Source organism: Triticum urartu, chromosome 5 (assembly GCF_003073215.2).
Source record: "Triticum urartu cultivar G1812 chromosome 5, Tu2.1, whole genome shotgun sequence".
In the NCBI taxonomy this organism is placed as follows: Eukaryota; Viridiplantae; Streptophyta; class Magnoliopsida; order Poales; family Poaceae; genus Triticum; species Triticum urartu.
In genome coordinates, this window is record NC_053026.1 from 526,094,039 (window position 1) to 526,113,876 (window position 19,838).

At 45.4% G+C, this 19,838-nt stretch overlaps 1 protein-coding gene across 1 annotated transcript; it reads left to right on the forward strand.

The window, feature by feature from the left end:
• Positions 1-1,245: 1,245 nt before the first annotated feature.
• Positions 1,246-17,650, forward strand: LOC125507300 (serine/arginine repetitive matrix protein 1-like). Its single transcript, XM_048671924.1, has 5 exons — positions 1,246-1,628; positions 1,939-1,996; positions 15,725-16,220; positions 16,450-16,553; positions 17,306-17,650. Exons 1-5 carry the CDS (start codon positions 1,246-1,248, stop codon positions 17,420-17,422), a joined length of 1,158 nt encoding a protein of 385 aa, XP_048527881.1. The 3' UTR covers positions 17,423-17,650.
• Positions 17,651-19,838: the final 2,188 nt, after the last annotated feature.

Sequence of the window (19,838 nt, forward strand, 5' to 3'; positions counted from 1 at the left end):
TCGGTCCCTCGGTTAACCGTTGGAGTATCAAACGAAGTCCAAATGATACGAAACTTGACAGGCGGTCTACCGGTAGTAAACCAAGGCCGCATGACAAGTCTCGGTCCAATCCGGAAATGTTTAATCCCCACACATGAAAGAAAGGTAGAAATGACCACCGGAGGAGAACGGAACGCCGGATTGCAAAACGGACAACGGGGAAAATGCTCGGATGCATGAGATGAACACGTATGCAAATGAAATGGACATGATGACATGATATGCAATGCATGACATGCAAACAATGACAAAGAAACAACAGCGAATAACTAGAGGACACCTGGCACATCGGTCTCAGGGCGTTACAAATGCAATGCAGAGATCTGAAGAAGGCCTGTGCTACGCTTGCATACATATTTTTTTAAAGGAGGATTAGCCCCGGCCTATGCATCGATTGATATATAGCCATCTTTATTATTATTCAACAAAGTGTGAGAACATGCATACATAGATTAACCCGAAGCCACCTAATTGGCAAACAAAGGCACAACACCTGCACTCATGATAATGTGCCCGAACCGCATGAATGAGCACTATCTAATCCGGTCGTCTCACGCAGCTGCCTTGCATCGGGCCGAGAGCACCCCCTGCTGGCCGGCCCGCGGCGTGCCCCGCATGCGCAATCTTTAGATTCGCCGCCACCATCTTCTCTCGTTATATCTTCAGGAGCGATCAACGTGTTCAACTTGCCAAACCATACTGCTATCGACGCCACCACGGTAGCTGACAGTGTCACCCTCAAGCACGTGCACATCCACACGCACCCATTGCCGAAGCTCTGCTGCGCCACGCCGCTAAGACCTGTCGTCGGACTTGCAGTAGATGTAACACCGCTCCTCCTCTTGTCTCCCTCCAGCTAGCTTCTGCTCCAAAACAATGACCCCATGAGGGACATGGTATTGAAGATGCCGTGATCGTCCGATCTGGGAGACCCAGATCTAGGATCCCCCCACCCCAAATCCCGAGCGTGGTGCCGCAACCTGCAACGATGATGCCTCGAGAGGGAAACAATGTTACAGACGCTGCCACGACCACAGTCGGCACGATTTTCACCAGAGGTCGCGTCACCCCGATCTCGCAGCCGATTGGATCCGTACGGAGCCTCACCACGAAGATGAATGCTGCCGCCGGAATGCTGGCAGAGGGCCTCCAGCCGCCCCTCACCGGTCCCTCCATGCGTCGCTGGTCGGCCAAGACTACGCCACTATGGGTCTGGACGGGCCGCCAGATTTGGGGCCACTGCGACCCATCCTAGGTACAGTCATCCACCACTTTAGCAATGGGGTGCCAGCCCCCGTCACCACATGCACGCACGGAAGGCCATCCCGCTGGCCGCCGCCGCACATGCACGCATGGAAGCCCATCCCGCTGGCTAGGGGCGCCGCCATACCTGCTGCCCATGGGCGCACCACAAGATCCGCCCTTGCCACCTCAGGGGGATCCCGCTACAGATCCACCCGCCCTAGCAACTTGGGCACCGGGCCCACCACCACCATGGACCTCGCTGACAGCAGGAGGATGGCCGAGGGAGGGCTGGCGGCACTAGGGTTTGGGCCCCTCGCGTCGCTCAGGGGAGGCGATGCGAGGGGGTACGAACCTCCTCGGTGCCTTGGCTTTTGTTTGGTTTAGACTGTAAATCCTGTCTAGTTCTTGGCACCGATGCATGTCTTGTCTTGGGAGGCGAAATCTCTTTTATATCTTTTGAACCAAAATCCAGTTAAGTTTTGTTTACATATAATCATGTTCCTTGTGTTGAGAAATTTGAAATACGATTATTGAATACATTTCGATGACTTTTTAAAACTTCACCAAGTTTCAACTGCTAAATCTTGATTCGACCAAACGACAAAATCCCCAAGTTTTAGAAACTAAAACTTAAAACTTGTTGTGCTCTCATAGGAAAACAAATGACTTCGTGTACCACAAAGCAATCCTGCGGCTGAGCAAGGCTAGGCAGGTGCGTGCCCCTACGTATTTCCAATAAAGAGATGTAAGAGTTAAAAAATTAACTTGGAAGAGCCTCAGTTAGGGACAAAAAATAAATAAACAAAATGGCTAGCTTGGGTTTTCATTTTCTGTATAGAATAAGAGTCTCAACCTTTTCTAACAATGAAGATTACAAAATACGTACAAATATAAAACCAAGATAGAGACACAAACGTTGATCATCATTAAGAATGACCCCTTTCGCCTAGTAAACTTGAAGTTTTTTCTCATGTACTTTGAACCTATTTCTGGCCTTAAAATCAATTATGATAAATATGAGGCATCTATAATACAAAAATAGTTCATCCCCACTATTCTATTTCTCTAGTCATGCAGCCTATCCACATCATCATCGTGCCACATCAGCGTATTTGTCTTCCACGTCATCGTGTTTCTCCCATAGAGTTTTTCTTTCCGCTGATGTCCGCACGTTGGAGGAGTAATCCCGGCTCAGTTCTCCCCAATTATTCCCCCACCCATCTCCAAATTAACTCTCCCACCCATTGATGCCCATAACTAGATCGTATTCATCTTCCCACCGAATAGCAGATGGAGCGACTCCCCCTTTAAGCTTCCATCTCCACTAGAGTTCTCCCTTTAAGCTTCTGCCTTCACCACATTGACTAGCGCTTTTGTTGGAGAGGAAGTTATGACGGTCCATGCCCTTCGTCTGATGGCAAATCACGAGGAGGAGGCGGGGTGTGGAAGCTTCTAGACCCAGACGTCCATCCATGGGAGATGCCCGCCGCCTCCATCGCTCAGCCACAGCCCGCAGGGTCGCAATCCTTCTCCTACTTGAGTACCTGGCCATGTTCAACAGCTGACCACTCGTCGCCATTGTTCTCGATTCGCGATCACCGATCCATCAAGATCTGCACCACATGGTATGCCTCATCCGCCCTATACCTTGGGGTCTGCCGCCAACTGTACCTGATACGTGCGTGCGTACACTGATCCCAGCCCTTGGAGCCACAAGTAATGACCAAATTTATGCTGCCACAACTCCCCACGAGCAATGACTACCTAAGTGGCTATGGTTCATGTACTGATGTTTGGGTATTGTATTCTCAAATCTTTGTGTGCGTGCATACCCTTCCTTGCAGGTTGATTCCCCCAATTGATTACTTTATGTTTTATGAAAAGTTTTGAGTGGAAACTTTGCTTTCTGGGAGATTGTAAACTCATTTGCAGATTCGCTACTGAGCTCATTTGCTCAAGCAGGTTGCGTCAGTTAGAGTTACTGAATCCCTTTGAGATTGGCAATGCTACCAATCCACTTGAGGCAACTCTTGCTCCGCCATTCTATAAGCAGGATTGCATCGCACGGATTGTAGTATTGTGCATCGCTAAAGAATACCTCTGAAGAAATTACCTTACAAAAATGCACAACTTTTTTATGGTATCACGCCCATAATCTTCTTTGTGGTTCAACACATCTTCTATTTGTAGTTACTGGTGTGCGTGCTTAATGTATTTCTGAATAATCAAAATATCTTGATGTTTGCAGGTTACTTTTGTTAGAATTTTGCAACTGTCTTCCAGTCATTTTCATGTGTTAATGTCGTGAGTTACTCAGGATATATGCGCACATGAGAATAACAAGTATAGGTCTGAACAGTTGAAGGAAGGTGAAAAAAAACACTTGAGGAATATCAACATATCTTTTCTGTCCATTCTCATTAGTCTTGCGTGAACCTAAAAATTGTATTGTGAAACAGGATACAGATTGTTTGAAAGATGCCGAAACTCCAATGGAGAAGCATCAGTAGTGATCACTCCTTATTTTTCTTTCTAATCTCTATCTTCGGTAATTTTCATATGATTTTTCATTTGTTATATATGATGACAAATTTGGTGGATGTGCTCTCTAATGCTCATTTCCCTATCTGTCGAAGTAAGAACATGTCCTTTAATTACCTTTACAGATTTTTATTCTTTGATTGCTATTGAATTTCTTAAGTTCGACTTTGCGGAATCTGTAAGATTCATTTTACTATCTCTCTTCTTTGTCATAGTTGTTCGACTTAGGATACATATCGTTGTTGGAACAGGTTATCCTGACTTCCCAAACCATGAATATTAATGGACAGAATGAAATGCTCATCGAATACCATGTGTAATTATGGAAACAAAGTTCATCATCGCTCTAAATTTAAAAGCCTTCTTCGTTGACTGGTCTTGCCTTACTAAGTCAAGTAGTATCACTATTTTATATTTATTTCATCAGGATTCTTCTCGCTAATTTGAATTAATATTGCCTCACTAAATGTAGTAGAGGTTGAATTCTTTTGAAAAAATTATGGTACTACATGAATGGGCATATTTCTGCTTTCACTATCATTGACTCTTCTTAAACGTTTACTATTTTTTTCACTTTTGAAATGCCACCACCTGGTGACTGACTGTTTGTTGTCCTCACAAGATGAAGATAAAAAGTGAGCTATGATGCAGGCAACTAAGAAGAGTGATTACCTCCCAATGAAATTTCCAATGACTATTTCATTTCTGATACATAAATATATACATGTAATTGTTCTTTGTGCGTAGATGTTTTGGATGCAAAGATGGATGGCGGGGTCACTATATATATATTTAGCTTATAAAGGGTCACTATATTTAGTCATTGTAATCTGAAGCATGCACCGATCGACTAATGTTCATATTTCTTTAAATGAAATCTTTAGTAGCCAGTCGTGCATTGTCCAGTCTCATCAAATGGCTTTCTTTTTGCATCGATACGATGTGCTTAAAAGGTAAATTCAAATGGTTTATTTTTCATTTGTCTAACATATATCCATTTTTTCTTACTATAAATCCCGCAACAACGTGCGGGGAATCATCTAGTTTGTTACAAAAGGAAGTCTGGAGGACCGCCTCACGCTTCCACATATTATGAATTGCAAACTTGGCACCGTGCCAATCAAGTACCTGGTATGCCTCTAACAAACAAGCATCTGACGCCCACAAAAACAAAAAAAAACAAGCATCTGACGCCCACAAAAACAAAAAAACAAGCATCTGACCATCGAGGACTTCCTATTCATTACTGAAAGAGTAGCTAAGCGAGTGGAGCCTTGGGTGGGTAAATACCAGTCAACGGGTGGCAAAACAACTCTGATCATTACCATGGGATTCTTCCTACTCCAAGACGGAGTGCACGCGAAATTGGATACGGTGTGGTCTCGGTTCTTTTGGGGCAAATAACTCGGGAAGCAGAAATGTCACATGGTTCATTGGAGTACGATCCGTGCACCAAAGGAGGTCGAGGGCCTCTGTATTGTGAATACCAAACACATGGAAGGGTGTCTGATGACTAAATGGGCCTGGAAAATTCTGACTAGACAAGGTGGTCTGTGGTTGGATATTATTCGACACAAGTACTTAAGGCATGTCCCGGTATCAACGGCTTCTAGTAGAAACGGATCCAGTTTTGAAAGGCAATAGGAAAGATCAGACACTTGTTGCGAGTGGGTGCAATTCACTCTATTGTTAATGGCAAGTCCACCGTCTTTTGGTTAAACGTGTGGCTCGGCCTAGACCCACTAGCCAACATTTCTCCCCAGCTATTTGCAATTTCCATAGCCCCTAATGCTCTTGTTAGCGACAATTGGAGGAATGGACAGTTGTGTCCGCAATTCCGCCGCTCTCTAGGACCGTTAGAAATTCAAGAATGGGGCCAATTAGTGGTCTTACTGCAAACCATCTCACCTACTACGGAGCCGGACAAATTCCGGTGGAAGCTAGAGCCTTCCGGTCAGTTCACGACTAGTTCCTTGTATCACGCTTTGCATGAGGGTGCTGCACCTTTCCAAGCAATGGATATCTGGAAGGCGCTCATTCCAAAAAATGAATCCTGTGGCAGTTGGTGCGGAACTGGCTCCCTACAGGTGTTCTGGTACAAAAGCGACATGGCCTAGGGGACGGCCGATGTCCCCTCTACAGCGTGATCGAAGACACTAGTAACATTTTTTCAAATGCATAGTTGCTCAGTTCTTGTGGGGTTCTATACGCGATGTCACACATTGCAGCTGGGCACCGACATTGTATGGGGTGTTTCACACGTTATCGTCTAGCTTGTCAGGACGCACCCGTAGGATTACTTGGCTAATCTTCGCTGTCATGCCATGGGCACTTTGGCATATCAGAAACAAAGCTTTAATTGAAGGAAAATTCATCAAACATGTTGCTGATGCCATATACAAAATGACAATTTTTCTTGCAGCTATGGAAGCTCTTAATAAAGTCAGAGGATGCATCCATCATTGAGGTACTGCTGGACAAGCTCAAGGCTCTTGTGTCGAAGCTTCGGCGTAACACCACTGATCATCAGGGACGGATTATTTTGTGACATGATCTATCTTTTTGTGGTTGCTTTAGGTTATTTTGCTCGGCCTCGTGCCTTGGCCCTTTGGCTCTGTATTGAACTTTCTTTTTTCTTTGCTACTACTACCTCCTATTTCCTTTGTTGTAAATGCTGTAAGGCTTCGGTTCGCTAAAACCGGGCAAGCGCCTCCTTTCTAAAAAAAAGATAGACACAAAATAAAATTTGAATAGTTTTAAGGGTTGCTAGGAATCAATGTCTTGGAGTATTTAATGTGTATTTTGATTTTTTTAATTGTAATAGTTCACCTGGGTGAATAAACAAAAGGATGGGTACTAGAAATGTTTTAGTTTTGCAATGTCCATAACATTTTTGCCTTTACCCGGAATTTTGGAAGGCGCATACTACTCTGACAAGTGTACATAATATAATTTGTTTACAATGTGGAAAATAAGCCTTTACCACGATGCATGATAGGTGAGGTCAGACTCACAATGATATTTTTTTAGATGCATAATGATGTGTCCGGTGCTCATCTCTTTTGGTTATTGATGTGTATGAGTCGACCCATTTTCCCCACTTTCCTCACCACTCACAGTCACACACCCACACTGAATTACTCACAGGTCACGGCTAGTCAGTGAGCAGACTCGCAATCTAGGCCACATTTTGAAATGTTTTGGTTTATTATTCTGTGGCAAGGAAGGCTTGCGAACAAGATGATAATGCATCATGACTGTCATATATGTTATTAGGGCGATAAAGATATGAATGAGCGGCAGCAGAAAATTCTAGGATGCGAAATTTTGCATGGCAGTCCGGTAACTGCAGAAGAAATAACAATCCTGGTCTAGTTCGGATGTCCAATGCCCGCACGCAGGGAATATTGCGACTCATACCTTTCACGGATCTGAAGGCAGCACTGCCTTTGTATGCCGAGGAGCAAGGTTAGTGCACCCATCTGCCAATAGGTCCAATCACTCCGAGCTTGTGCACTCTACGTGTGGGAGGGTTGTCACAAGTTGCATGTCCGCTACCAGCAGAAGACACATCAATCTAGGTGGGCCTGCTATCCAACTCCACCACAAGAGATGTTGTAGCTCAAACCAATTTGCTAAGTGGCGACTCATTCCATACCTTTTGTAGGAGTCTGAAGGCAAAGGTCGATGTCCTACTTTCTACCAGACATACAGCCGCTTGATGTGGCATCCTGACTTGCGTGGCCCTAGCTCTCTATAACGCGTTTGGTAGTCTGCATATTGCCCTGCCAGGCAGCACGGTGCAGTTTTGGTTTGTTTGATTGTCTGGCCTACAATCAAATTTTGGCATGCACAATGTCTAAAGCACCATCCAGCTAGGCCTACTAAGATTCAACCGTTTCCTCACAGCCAGGCTCAGCTGGATCTAGAGTTCGAGGGACGTCATCGAGCTGAACGTGTGCAGATCGCCGAGATGCCGTGTCTTCGGTACTTGATCAGTTGGATCGCGAAGACGTTCGACTACATCAACCACGTTACTAAACGCTTTCGCTTTCGGTCTACGAGATATTGAACACACCCTCCCCGCTCGTTGATATGCTTCTCCTAAATAGATCTCGCGTGATCGTAGCCAAATTTTTTGAAATACTACGTTCCCCAACAGTCGTCCCGATCTCTCTCGGCTGGCTGGAACCGAGCGGAGCCTCGCCACCAAGACGTACGACCGCCGTCGGAACTCCGGCGGAGATCCGTCATCTCCTCACCGGTCCCTCCACGCGCCGCCGGTTGGCGCAACGCCACCCCGCTACGGATCCGATCGGGGCGTTGGATCCGCAGCCACCGCCGTCACCATCTCCGCACAGATCAGCCAACCCTGCCAGATGGGGCGCTGCCACCACCGCCGTCCATCTCAGGGCCGCCGCTCAGCCAGCCATGGAACTGCAGCCATCGCCGCGTGGCATAGGGTCGCCGCCCTCGGACTCCCATGACAGGTGCCGCCCCTGCCACCTCAGATGGGATCCCGCAGCCTCCGCCTGCCCAGGTGCCTTCGGCGCCGGGCCCGTCGCCAGCGCGGGCCACGCTGGCGGCAGCGGTGGCAGGAGGAGGCGCGAGGGGTGGCCTACGGCGCTTTGGTTGAGGGGCCCCTGGCATCGCCCAGGGAAGGCGACGCGAGGGAAGGAAGGGGGTTATGTCACGATGTGCTTTGTTCTATCTTTTACTCCAAATCTCCTCTTGCTATTTGTCATTGGGTTGAGGCCTATATATTGGATGTGCCCACACTCCCACCATGCCCCTCCCCGCACACATCACACACACAACCACAGTTGAATGCACTCACGATTCACAAGTAGACTTTCTATCAATATTTCTCCAAAGAAGAAAAAAGTGAGCAAACTCACAATTTAGGTACTGTTGTTATGATCTTTTTCTTAATTCATGGCGGCGAGGCTCTCCGCAAGGCAATACAATGTGGTTATGCAATCACGTGTGATTAAGATACCAATGAATGCATTTGGAGTAGGAGACACCAGGAAATTATCCGATGCATGGAGGTCCAGCCTGCCTCCCACTGTCCCTGGAGGAGAAACTGTAAGATTTAGGGCACGGAAAAGGCAATGAAGTGAGATACAAAAGGCATATGTTGTGGTTGCACATAGATGTACTCGTAATAGATATGAGTTTAGTTTAGATTGTAAATCTTGTCTAATTCTAGGCACCGGTGCATGTTTTGTCTTGGGAGGCAAACTCTCGAGAGAACATCTTGAAACAAGACTCGTCTCTATCCATGCGCAAAGCCTAGGGAGGATGAGTTTCCTGGTGGCCATACTTTTGCGCCTAGGGTGGCCATACTTTTGCGCCTAGGGTTCACACCAAATTGGGTGGCCATGATCATCGAGTGTGTACGCTCGGTGAAGTACCAGGTACGGGTAAACAATGTACTAACCGACTTTTTAATTTCATCCAAGGGACTCAGACAGGGTGACCTTTATCGCCACATCTGTTCTTGCTCTGTGATGAGGGCTGATGAGTGTGACCAGTTATGTGGAGGAGGCTAGTAATATCATGGCAGTCAAGGTGTGCCGTGATGCTCCTTCGGTCTCTCACCTTTTATTCGTGGATGACTCGCTAATTCTCATCCGAGCAGATGGCGCCATTGCAACCAGCCTGCAAACAACACTGGATGATTATTTTGCAGCATCTGGACAGTTGGTGAGTGAAGCCAAGCCCTTGTTGATACGAGAGTGGAGGTATGCACCGCTTTGAATAGCATGGTGGAAGCCATTACAGATAAATATTTGGGATTGCCTCCATTTGTCAGTGTAGACAAAACAGACAGTTTCTAACATCTCATTGATAGAGTTCTAGGCAGATCAGAGGTTGGAAGGAGAAATTGTTATCCTATGGAGCTGTGCAATAGTATAATCACAACCATGTCTAAATACTAGTGGGGAGATGATGATCTGGAAAAACACATGCCTGGTTTGCTTGGTGGAAAATGTGGGTCATTGCTTCAATCTAGCTCTTTTGGCAAAGCAGTGTTGGAGCCATAAGAAAGGGAGCTCTTATATGTGGCAGAGACTTTCGAGTGGTATTAGTTTTTCAAGTGTGGGCATATCTGGAGAGTTGGTGATGGGTCTGAAATTAATATTTGGGAAGACCCCTGGATACCAACCAGCCCTACACACAAGGTAATGACACCAAGAGGTAACATTGTGGTCACAAAAGTTTAGGAGCTTATTGATACAAAGACCAGAGTGTAGGATGAACAGTTTATATCGGAGTTTTTTTAGCCTATTGATTTGCAAGGTATATTAGATATCCATTGGCTCTGGGAATGATGAATGACTTCGTATCATGGCACTTTAACAGGAGTGGAAAATTTTCGGTCACATCGGCATACCATGAAGAATGGGAGCATCAACATAGACGAAAGTTGTTGATGACTAACTCTATACAAGCCTCAATTACTAGTCCATTTTGGCATACCATTTGGAAGTAGCTTGTGCCGGAAAATATCAAAATACATGTATGGAGTACGTTTCTTAGAGTCTTCGCAAACAGACATATGATCACGACCTCTCAACGCCCCCTATGCACTTCAGATTGTGAAAGCATTATACATGCAATGTTCCTGTGTCCTAGGCTACAGGAAATTTGGAGGCTCATGGGGATTCAAGATGTGGTACAGGAGGCATGTGACATGGAGAGGGAAAGTGGCTCGGTGTTGGCCAATCTGTTAATGCCAACGAACGTTACCATGGCCCATGTTACCGATGTGCAGTGTAGCTATCTTGTAGCTACTACAGTATGGAACGTATGGTGGGAAAGACGCTGCTACACTCATGGCAAGCATGTCTGTGAACCAAGCAGGTCAACACAAGCAATATCTGCTCTTGCTAAAAGGTTTTCCAAGGCAAACTCGAAGCAAGCAAAGTTAAAGAGACATGGTCGGGGTAATCCACCAGAGGGAATTCTCAAACTCAATGTCGACGCTACCTTTGATCCGACAGGGAAGCAGGTGGCACGGGTGCAATCCTTCGAGATGAGGTCGGTTTCTTTGTGGCAGCATCATGCAGTGATATCCCATTTGTAGACGATGCAGCTACGACGGAAGCTTGAGGTCTACGAGATGGGCTCCTCCTTGAAAATGAAGTTGGGTGCAACAGAATTTGTGTCATGGCCGACTACATGGAGGCTGTAGAGATCATGTAAGGTGGTGGAATTTCGCTAGGACATGCAGCCCCAATTTTATGAAGAATGTTCCTTTTTAGCAATTTTATTTCCATTTTGTTTTATGACTGCCCTAGGGAGGTTAATGTGGCGGCAAATTTGTTGGCTAGGAACTTAGAGCCCTCTCCAACCATTGTTTGAAAATCACAGCCTCCGGGTTTTCTAGTGGATGTGTTAACAAACTATGTATCATTTTTTGCGCACCAAATATAAACCGCCATTATGGCTTTCCCTAAAAAATAAGCCTAGAGAGGAAGATATCTCTTGAATTATATAACACATTTTCTTGATACCTATGATGTTGTAGTGTTTTCATTATTTTAATACGCAATTTTTATGCTGACCATTTTTTACTCTTTCTATGAAAAGGAGTATAATCCCCAACCTCACATTGATTGATGCTGACAACCATATATTCCTTTTTAATAGACACCCAAAGGAAATCTTAGATCTGATTAATATCTAAGAAAACAAATGCTAGTACAATGGAAATGAATCTGAGCGTAGAAAGACCAGTAAAAAAATATAATTACATTAAAAGCATATTAGTCTTCTTCTTTCTCTGATTGTACACCTCCCTCCGGAGATTCGGAATTGCACTGAACTAAAAACAAACAAAAAGTGACACATGCGAACACCCTTGCCATACCAGGCTTTGAAGACCGCAATAGCCACTCGCCTCCTGAGATGAGATCCAAAAATTGTTAAAACAACATCGGCTAGAGCATCATGCTAAGCAGGACAGGCTTGCGATCCATCACCACCAGTTCAGAGAGTTGAAGAAATGAAGTCAAGCCACAGAACAACACAAAAGAAGATACCAAAGGCGCCACAACAATAGATAGTCAAAAGCTCTCCTTGAAAGAGACATGAACTACCAAGATCTGAAGGGAACCAACAGATTTGGGAACACAAACTCTCACATGCCCTTTATCAGCGCCGGATCAGACGTCATCAAGGTAGGGAGGGACCGGAGAGACCTTATTCCAACATGCCATTGCCGCCGCCACCTCGTCGACGCCATCAAAGAAGAAAAACCTAAGAAAAGAAAACGAGACCGACGGGTCCCCACTCCTCTTGCTGCCGACGGGGCTGCCGGATGGTGACGAGGAGGGGGTCTGAGGCAGTGGCGGCTGGAGTTGGGAGGCGACAGATTTGCTCGCCCTTATGGCAGTAGCGTGTTGAATGACAACCATGTATTCTTATTTTTTTAAATGTATGCGGTGATGGCATAAAAATGACTTAGAAAGAAGGAAGAAAATCCCAGTGCTATACATCTAAATTGGACATGCATCGCAACAACATCTCCACAGTCTTACCACACCGATGTCATGACTTTGGACCATAAATCACTTGAGGCTAAGATTTGTCCTGGTTGTTAACAAAAGGCCTAGGTAAAGTTAGGAGTTATAGTCATTTTAGAAATATTTACGAGGAAGCAAGGGTCTTAGAATTTGGAGACTACTCACGAGCATTTGGGTGGTGTCAACTAGGAAAGTTGGAGTGCCATAAAGAGATGAGAGATGATTTATGGCAGGCACACCCCATTTTTCGTTTGGCTTTCGATTTTGAATCTTTTATATCTTTTGAACCAAAAGTCAAATTAAGTTCCGTCCTCATATAATCGTGTTCCTTGTGACGAGGACTTTGAAATACGACCACCTTTGAATACATTTTGATTACTTCTTAAAACTTCACCAAGTTTTATCTAATAAAACTTGTTTGAAAGAATGACAAAATCCCCAAGTTTAAGAAACTAAAACTTAAAAACTTGTTTGTGCCCTCCTGGGAAATCCAACAACTTCGCATCCTTGAAGAAATCGTCCGACTGGGCACACCTAGGCAGGTGCGTGACCCTGCGCCCACGTGCTCGTGCGAATTTCTGATTAAAAGATGCAAGAGATTTAAAAAAAACAACTTGAAAGAGCCTCAGTTGGGGACAAAATAAACAATAACAAAATCGTTAGCTTGGGTTTTCACTCTCTATATAAAATGAAAGTCTCAACCATTTCCAACAATCAAGATGACTAAATAACATAGAAATATAAAATGAAGATAGAGACACAAAGTAAAATTTGAGTAGTTTTAAGGGTTGCTAGGAATGCATGCCTTGGAGTATTTAATGTGTATTTTTGACATATTTTTTATAATGGTAAGAGTTCACCTGGGTTGAGCAAAGAAAAGGATGGGTAATAATAAGCATACATTTTAAATTGTTTTACATTTGCAAAGTCCATACTCCCTTCGTCTAGGTGTATAAGAAAACCAAATAATCTCAAAACACTTAGGCGCGGTGCATTAACTTTCACCTTGTTTCTTGTTTCTTGACATAAGTAAAGGAATTGACCAATAAAAGATGTGGAGCGTGCATGCTTTTAATGACTTGAGACTATCAAACACGACATGTAGTGGCCAATTAGCAAATAAACATTAAGTCATCTTGTTTTTCCCTCCATCTTGGTCATGATCACAACATAAGATGACTTAGAGCAAATATAGTAAGGCTGACTCAGCTGGCTATAAGTCCATCCACATCAGCCAAATCACACCTGGAGGGGAGAGAAAGAGGGAGTGAGAAGTGAACGGGTGCTTCGTCAAGCGCCCGGCTGCAGCACAAGATACGAGAGCTTTGCGCCCGCTTCCAGCCCGCGGCGAGCGCTAGAGCCGGCGCTCTCCATCCCAGCAGATCATATGCACTTGCAAGCAATATTAAATGGAGCCAAGCTAATAGCCAGCCTAAGGCTGGTCATAGTGGGGAGTAACTTAGACTAGTAACATGCATATGTTACTAGTCTATATTACTACCTCTATAGTACATAGTATCACAGATTAGTATCATAGGTGGTTTCATTTATTGCCATGCATGACACATAATAGCACCACATTTATTATGTTACGATATCTACCTATGTTACTATAATCATCTCTTTTTTCTTTAATTGCCTGCCACATAAGCATGTTTGCGAGTCCCAAGTACGTAATACTACTTATGTTACCCCCACTATGGCCCGCCTAAACGTCAGACTACTACATGAGAGAAGGCTTTATGATGATGTGGCATTGCTGTACAACCAGCAGCCGGCTGTGCTATTGTCTTTGCCCTTAGGCTGGTCATAGTGGGAAGTAACTTATACTAGTATCATGTATATGACACTATTAGTATCATATATGGCTTCATTTAATAGCTTGTAGACTAATGTTGTCTTGGTAAGTGCTATGTTACAGTAACATAGTATTATGTTATCACTTCTCATTAACTATTTGCCACATAAGCAAAAAAAATTCAAAGTGCGCTATGTTACTACCTAAGTTACTCCGACTATTACTAGCCTTATGCACCTGAACGGACTGAGTAACATTTTTGTCTTCACCCGGAATTTTGTGAAGGCACCTTTTTTTGCGGGGTTGTAAAGGCACATACTACTCTGACAAGTGTACATAATACTAATTTGTTTACAATGTGGAAAATAAGTCTTTACCACGATGCATGGTAGGTGAGGTCAGACACATAATGATGTGTTTTTTAGATTCATAATGATGTATAGTGTGCCATCACTTTTGGTTATCGGGGAGCCACATAAAGAAAGCATTGGAGGCTGCCACAAATCTTTGACAGATGGAAATATTGAAGGTCATGTGGACCTATAAGAGTAGCTCCATTCCCCCCCCCCCCCCCCCCCCCCCCCCCCCCCCCCCCCCCCCCCCACTTTCCTCACCACTTGCACCACAGTCACACACCCATGTTGAATTACTCATAGGTCACGGCTAGTCAGTGAGACTCGCAATCTTGGCTTCATTTTGAAATGATTTATTTTATTACTTTGTGGCGAGGAAGGCTCGTGAAGAAGATAATGCATCATAACGGTCCATATGTTGTTAGGGTGATAAAGATATGAATGAGCGGCATCAGAAAATTCCAGGATGCAAACTTTTTCCATGGCGGTTGGGTAGCAGCAGAAGAAATAGCAATCCTGGTCTAGTTCGGATGTCCAGTGCCCGCACGCACAGGGAACGTTGTGACTCAAACCTGACCTGAAGGCAGTACTACCTTTGTATGCCTAGGAGCAAGATTAGTGCACCCATGTGCCAATAGGTCCAATCACTCCGAGCTTGTGAACTTTACATGTGCGAGAGTTATCACAACTTGCATGTCCGGTGCCAGCAGAAGACACATGAATCTAGGTGAGCCTGTTATCAAGCTCCACCACAAGTTTTGGTTTGTTTGATTGTCTGGCCTACAATCAAATTTTGGCATGCACAATGTCTAAAGCACCATCCAGTTAGGCCTGCTAAGATTCAACCGTTTCCTCACAGCCAGGCTCGTTGCGTGCAGGGGAGGGGAACACGGCGTCGAGCTCAAGCAATCAGGGAGATAGTGTAAGAAAACCCAAGGCGTCAAGTACTGACACGTCATCTTGTTTGCTGACGGTTGATTGTGTTCCTGTTTGTCAGCATATATATCCACAATATCCAGAAAGAACAAACAAAAAATAGCAAGAGAGCAAGGTTCAATATATTCTGCACCAGCAAAAATCGTCAAGATTCTGACAACAGCTATCTGTATATCTACTACCACTATAAAAAAAAGAAAGGGGCAGATTCAAATAATCACATCCATTCATCATCAAAATCTAATGGCTCTTAATCCTCCGATGTTTAACGCTGCAAGCCACGCATCAAGCCACTAACCCATCGATCGCTAACCCTCACCATCGTACGACTGACGCCACAAGCCACTAACACTAACGCATCAAGCCACGCACGACCTCTCCCCCAACTGACGCCACAACACGGCCGCAGGCCGCACGACCTCTCGCCGCGGGATAGAGCCGCCGCGCCCCCCACCCCCCGCCGTTCGTCGTCTGGCCGCGGGAGGGAGCCGCCGCCCACTCGCCGTTCCTCCCTTCGCCGCGGAAGGGAGCCGCCGCCCACCCGCCGTTTCTCCCTTCGCCGCGGGAGGGAGCCGCCGCCCCCCGCCATTCCTCCCTTCGCCGCGGGAGAGAGCCGCCCCCTGCTGTTCCTCCTCTCGCCGCAGGAGAGACCCGCCGCCCCCTGCCGTTCATCCCTTCGCCGCGGGAGAGAGTCGCCGCGCCCTTCGCCGCGGGAGTTGAGCTTCAGCTTGACCTCCGCACTGCTGTTCCTCTTCTGCTCCCCGTTGGCCGCAAGTAAGTTTCTTGTACACTGAATCTCAACTGTTCCTAATCTGCAGACTACAGACTACCTACCTTTTTGCGTTCTGATGAATTTTGGCCCCCTTAGACTTTGTTTCACATTTGCCTTGCGTTTCAACCAAAGGGATTGAGTTGCCTTTCAACCAAAGGAATTGATACAAATGCATTGTGAACAGCTAGGTGGTACCAAAGGGATTGATACAAATGCATTGTGAACAGCTAGGTGGTAACAGAACATCAATTGAAGTGGAAAGATGGGGCAGCGGCTGCGTGCCAGACTGTCTTGGGCTCCCGTCCCCTGTCGTAATCAAATCACAACCATTGTTGGTGAGGCTTCAGTTAACATCCCCATCTTCCTAGCCACTACAACAATAATCGGGTAACTATGGGTCATCAAACTGAAGTTGGCTTCTTCATCTGTATTTCTTAGATGTGTGCCGAGATAGTAGCGAGGCTTTGTTCTTATTTCTAATAATTAGATGCAGATATTTAGACATTTGCTTCAGTGATTACAAACTGAGGAATGTGGACTGATTTGTTAATTTAATTGTCAAATTTGGTGTTGTCGGATTTCTATTTGCAGATTAATATTCAGTGCATGAGAAGCATGTATTGTGTCATTTTCTTCTGTCAATATTCAGTTTGAACCAATTAGACGGACAATTCGTTCTAATTTCTATTCATACGTGGTCTCTGTGTATAGAGGCTCCAAGAAAGAAGGATGGGTGTGTAATACATTGTCATGTATTGGTTCATTCTTGTCCACTTACAAATGTTTTAAGAAATCAATTAGCCTGCTTCGAAGCTGGGGACCCATGAGTGTTATTGTGCAATTCCAGCTTCCAGATTATAATGAGGATCATGGAGCTGTAGGTAGAATGCAATGACTTCCAGTAATGTCTACTGACATGGCAAGAGGTTTCTTATCAAACTATTCACTTCTTATTTATATTGTCCATGCTATTTGAAGGTGAATAACTATCTTTCAGAATTGTGTACATTTGGTAAATTATTGTCGTCCCTGCGTAGCAACTTTCAGTTTATATATAGAAATTATTTTATGACACTATATGATTCAGGGAGAACATACATACGATTGGGACAAAAAAGCATGTGGTGCTGACAAATGGATGCCTCTCTCAGAAGGGATCAGGTGGAGGCTCACCGGCTGTAGCGATGGCACGCCACTAGCGTGAGCTGTGAAGCACGTGGAGGCGAGTGCCTCATGGCCTGTTGATACGGCGCATAATTGCAACCCTCCAATCCATGTAAGTTTGTGGATTGTGTTCTCAGTTGTCTAAGTTGTTATAGACGCGGATAGTGTGCAAAATTGTGGAATGGAAAGACCGATATTCTGACAGTGTGTGAGAGATTTATACTGATACTGAATTGCTAGCTGCTTGCCGATGGGAAGCTATCATTGATAGAGCATTCAGCTGGGGGCTCACGCTGACGCAAGTACATGGAGGAATTCGAGACGTCTGACATAAGTTTACTACTCCCTCCACTTAAATGAATAAGGCGCACAAACATTTCAAAATCTAACTTTGACCATCAATTTAACAGCCGGGGGTATTCCTTTAACAAACCAAACGTGGGTTATACCTAATAAAAGTTATACCGTTGAGCTCATATTTGAGAAAAAAATTAGTACTGCCTTCGTGCGGAAATACTTATCGCTCAAATAAATGTATCTAAACATATTTCAGTTCTAGATACATCCGTTCGAGTGACAAGAATTTTCGGATGGAGGGAGTAGTATAATTTTCAAGTCACATAAGTTGCACTCCGAGAAAGGATAAAATAAGCAGGCTTGATCTCTCCCTACTCCACGTTAAAGAATTCTGATTCAGCCGATTCCCTGCTGAATGCTTGTGTTTCATACTTTCATTTAAATTGCCTCTTTCTTCATAAAAATAAGTGTACTGTCTTTTGTGTTCCACATATCACATTTGATTTGATCTCTGTGGGGCAGAATAAATACTGTATATTTTACATGTGGGTTGATGCTGTTAGAATAAATCCGAGGCACTCCGTCGATCTACCGAGGACCAAGCAATCACACGAGGCATGACACCGAGATTTGTTAACGAGGTTCACCATCATGGCTACGTCCCCGGGGCCTGACTACGGGCATTCCTCCCCATGACACCGCTACAATACCGCACCCCTTCCTCCCGGGCGCCGGCACACGCCGCCGGCTCCCCCGCGTGCCCGTACTATTATGTTGGTATAGGTTACATCGTGTGTCTACCCCCGCTATATATGAGAGGACTAGGATACAAGTGTCCTGCTAGGACACGACTCCTCATCCTATCTACACACCATACGACTCCAAGTCCAACTGTAACCTAACTTGTACAATAATATTCGACACAACTCTAACAAACTCCACCTTGGCGAATATTCTCTACCACCTTGAATTCGTCCGTGCGTCGAACCTCCATGTACATTGGACTTGAGATACGCCATGAGCACCACTGCTACTTCCAGACTCCACGCGACTCCACCTGCAACTGTAGTCCCTTCTTGTCTTCTTCACAGTCAACACTGGAGCAAAATTAAGTTCCTCATTACTCTACATTGTGCTCCCAACTTCCGAAGAATCCGTTCAACGCCATCACACACCGACCGTTGTCTGTGTGAAAGTGAACAACTCACATATTGGACGCCACATATAAGAGTTACCTGAACTCAACATCATTGCTCTTTCTTGACCGTCTGTCTGAAACTTGAAGGAATTTCACCGTCGCCCTGTGTCACCCTGAGTCAAATTCGCAGTTGTCTCATCCTTTTTTCCCCGGATAGTCTCTGACATGTCCCACTGCTATAGCACTCCGCCTCCTTCTGCACTTGTCATCCGCACTTTCCCATGTGCACTGAACACCACAGAATATACGGCCATGTACTCTCTCAGCTTTCGACAATTTCAGACTTTCCGCCACTTTCTCAGATTCTCCACGGTCAACTCCTGTCCATCAACTAGCACCGATAGACCTAGTCACCAACTTGAATCTGGTATTCGTCAACACTGCTTCAGCACCCCTGCACACTTTGTCTGACCACACGTCTCACCATTAGTGCCTTGATCTGTCGTTGTGTCCCGTGCTTACCGCATGCCTCGCCGCTATCACCGCGTCGAGCCTCTGCTGTCCTGGTCGAGTCTCCCGAGTATCTAGCCACACTCCCTCAACCGCCACTGCAGAGAACCACCGATCATCACCGACCGATGCCGAGTATCACGTCTCCATCAGACCACTGGTACCCAGTCCGATCCACGTGTCTCTCGCTATCCTGCTGAAATAGGCTTCGACTCTCCGAATTCTTACGCCGTAGCCCCTCCATCAGCACAAAGTGAAGTCATCTGTCTGACTCCAGCTCCACCTTCAACATGACTCCATGGTGGTTGTACGTGCCACCCTCCCGCGCCCTGTCGACTCCAAGCTCTCATGTGCACCGTCTTGAATCAACCCAGCGCCATAGTCTGTCGAAGCCGCACAAGCCCTCAGGCCCGCACCACGTGTTTCCACGCCCCAGAAGTTGGTCACCATCAGCATCATGCTTCTATGTCGTCGTCGCTGAAATTACCCCGTCTTCTGCTTTGACCAACAT

What these genes read in the sequence shown, in the direction of transcription:
- LOC125507300 (XM_048671924.1), top strand. Translation starts at nt 1,246, where the DNA reads ATGGGTCTGGACGGGCCGCCAGATTTGGGGCCACTGCGACCCATCCTA. An exon ending in AGGGGAGGCGATGCGAGGGG is followed by an intron (nt 1,629 to 1,938) that starts GTACGAACCTCC and finishes GTGCTCTCATAG; the next exon opens with GAAAACAAATGACTTCGTGT. An exon ending in CTGCTCCCCGTTGGCCGCAA is followed by an intron (nt 16,221 to 16,449) that starts GTAAGTTTCTTG and finishes GTGAACAGCTAG; the next exon opens with GTGGTAACAGAACATCAATT.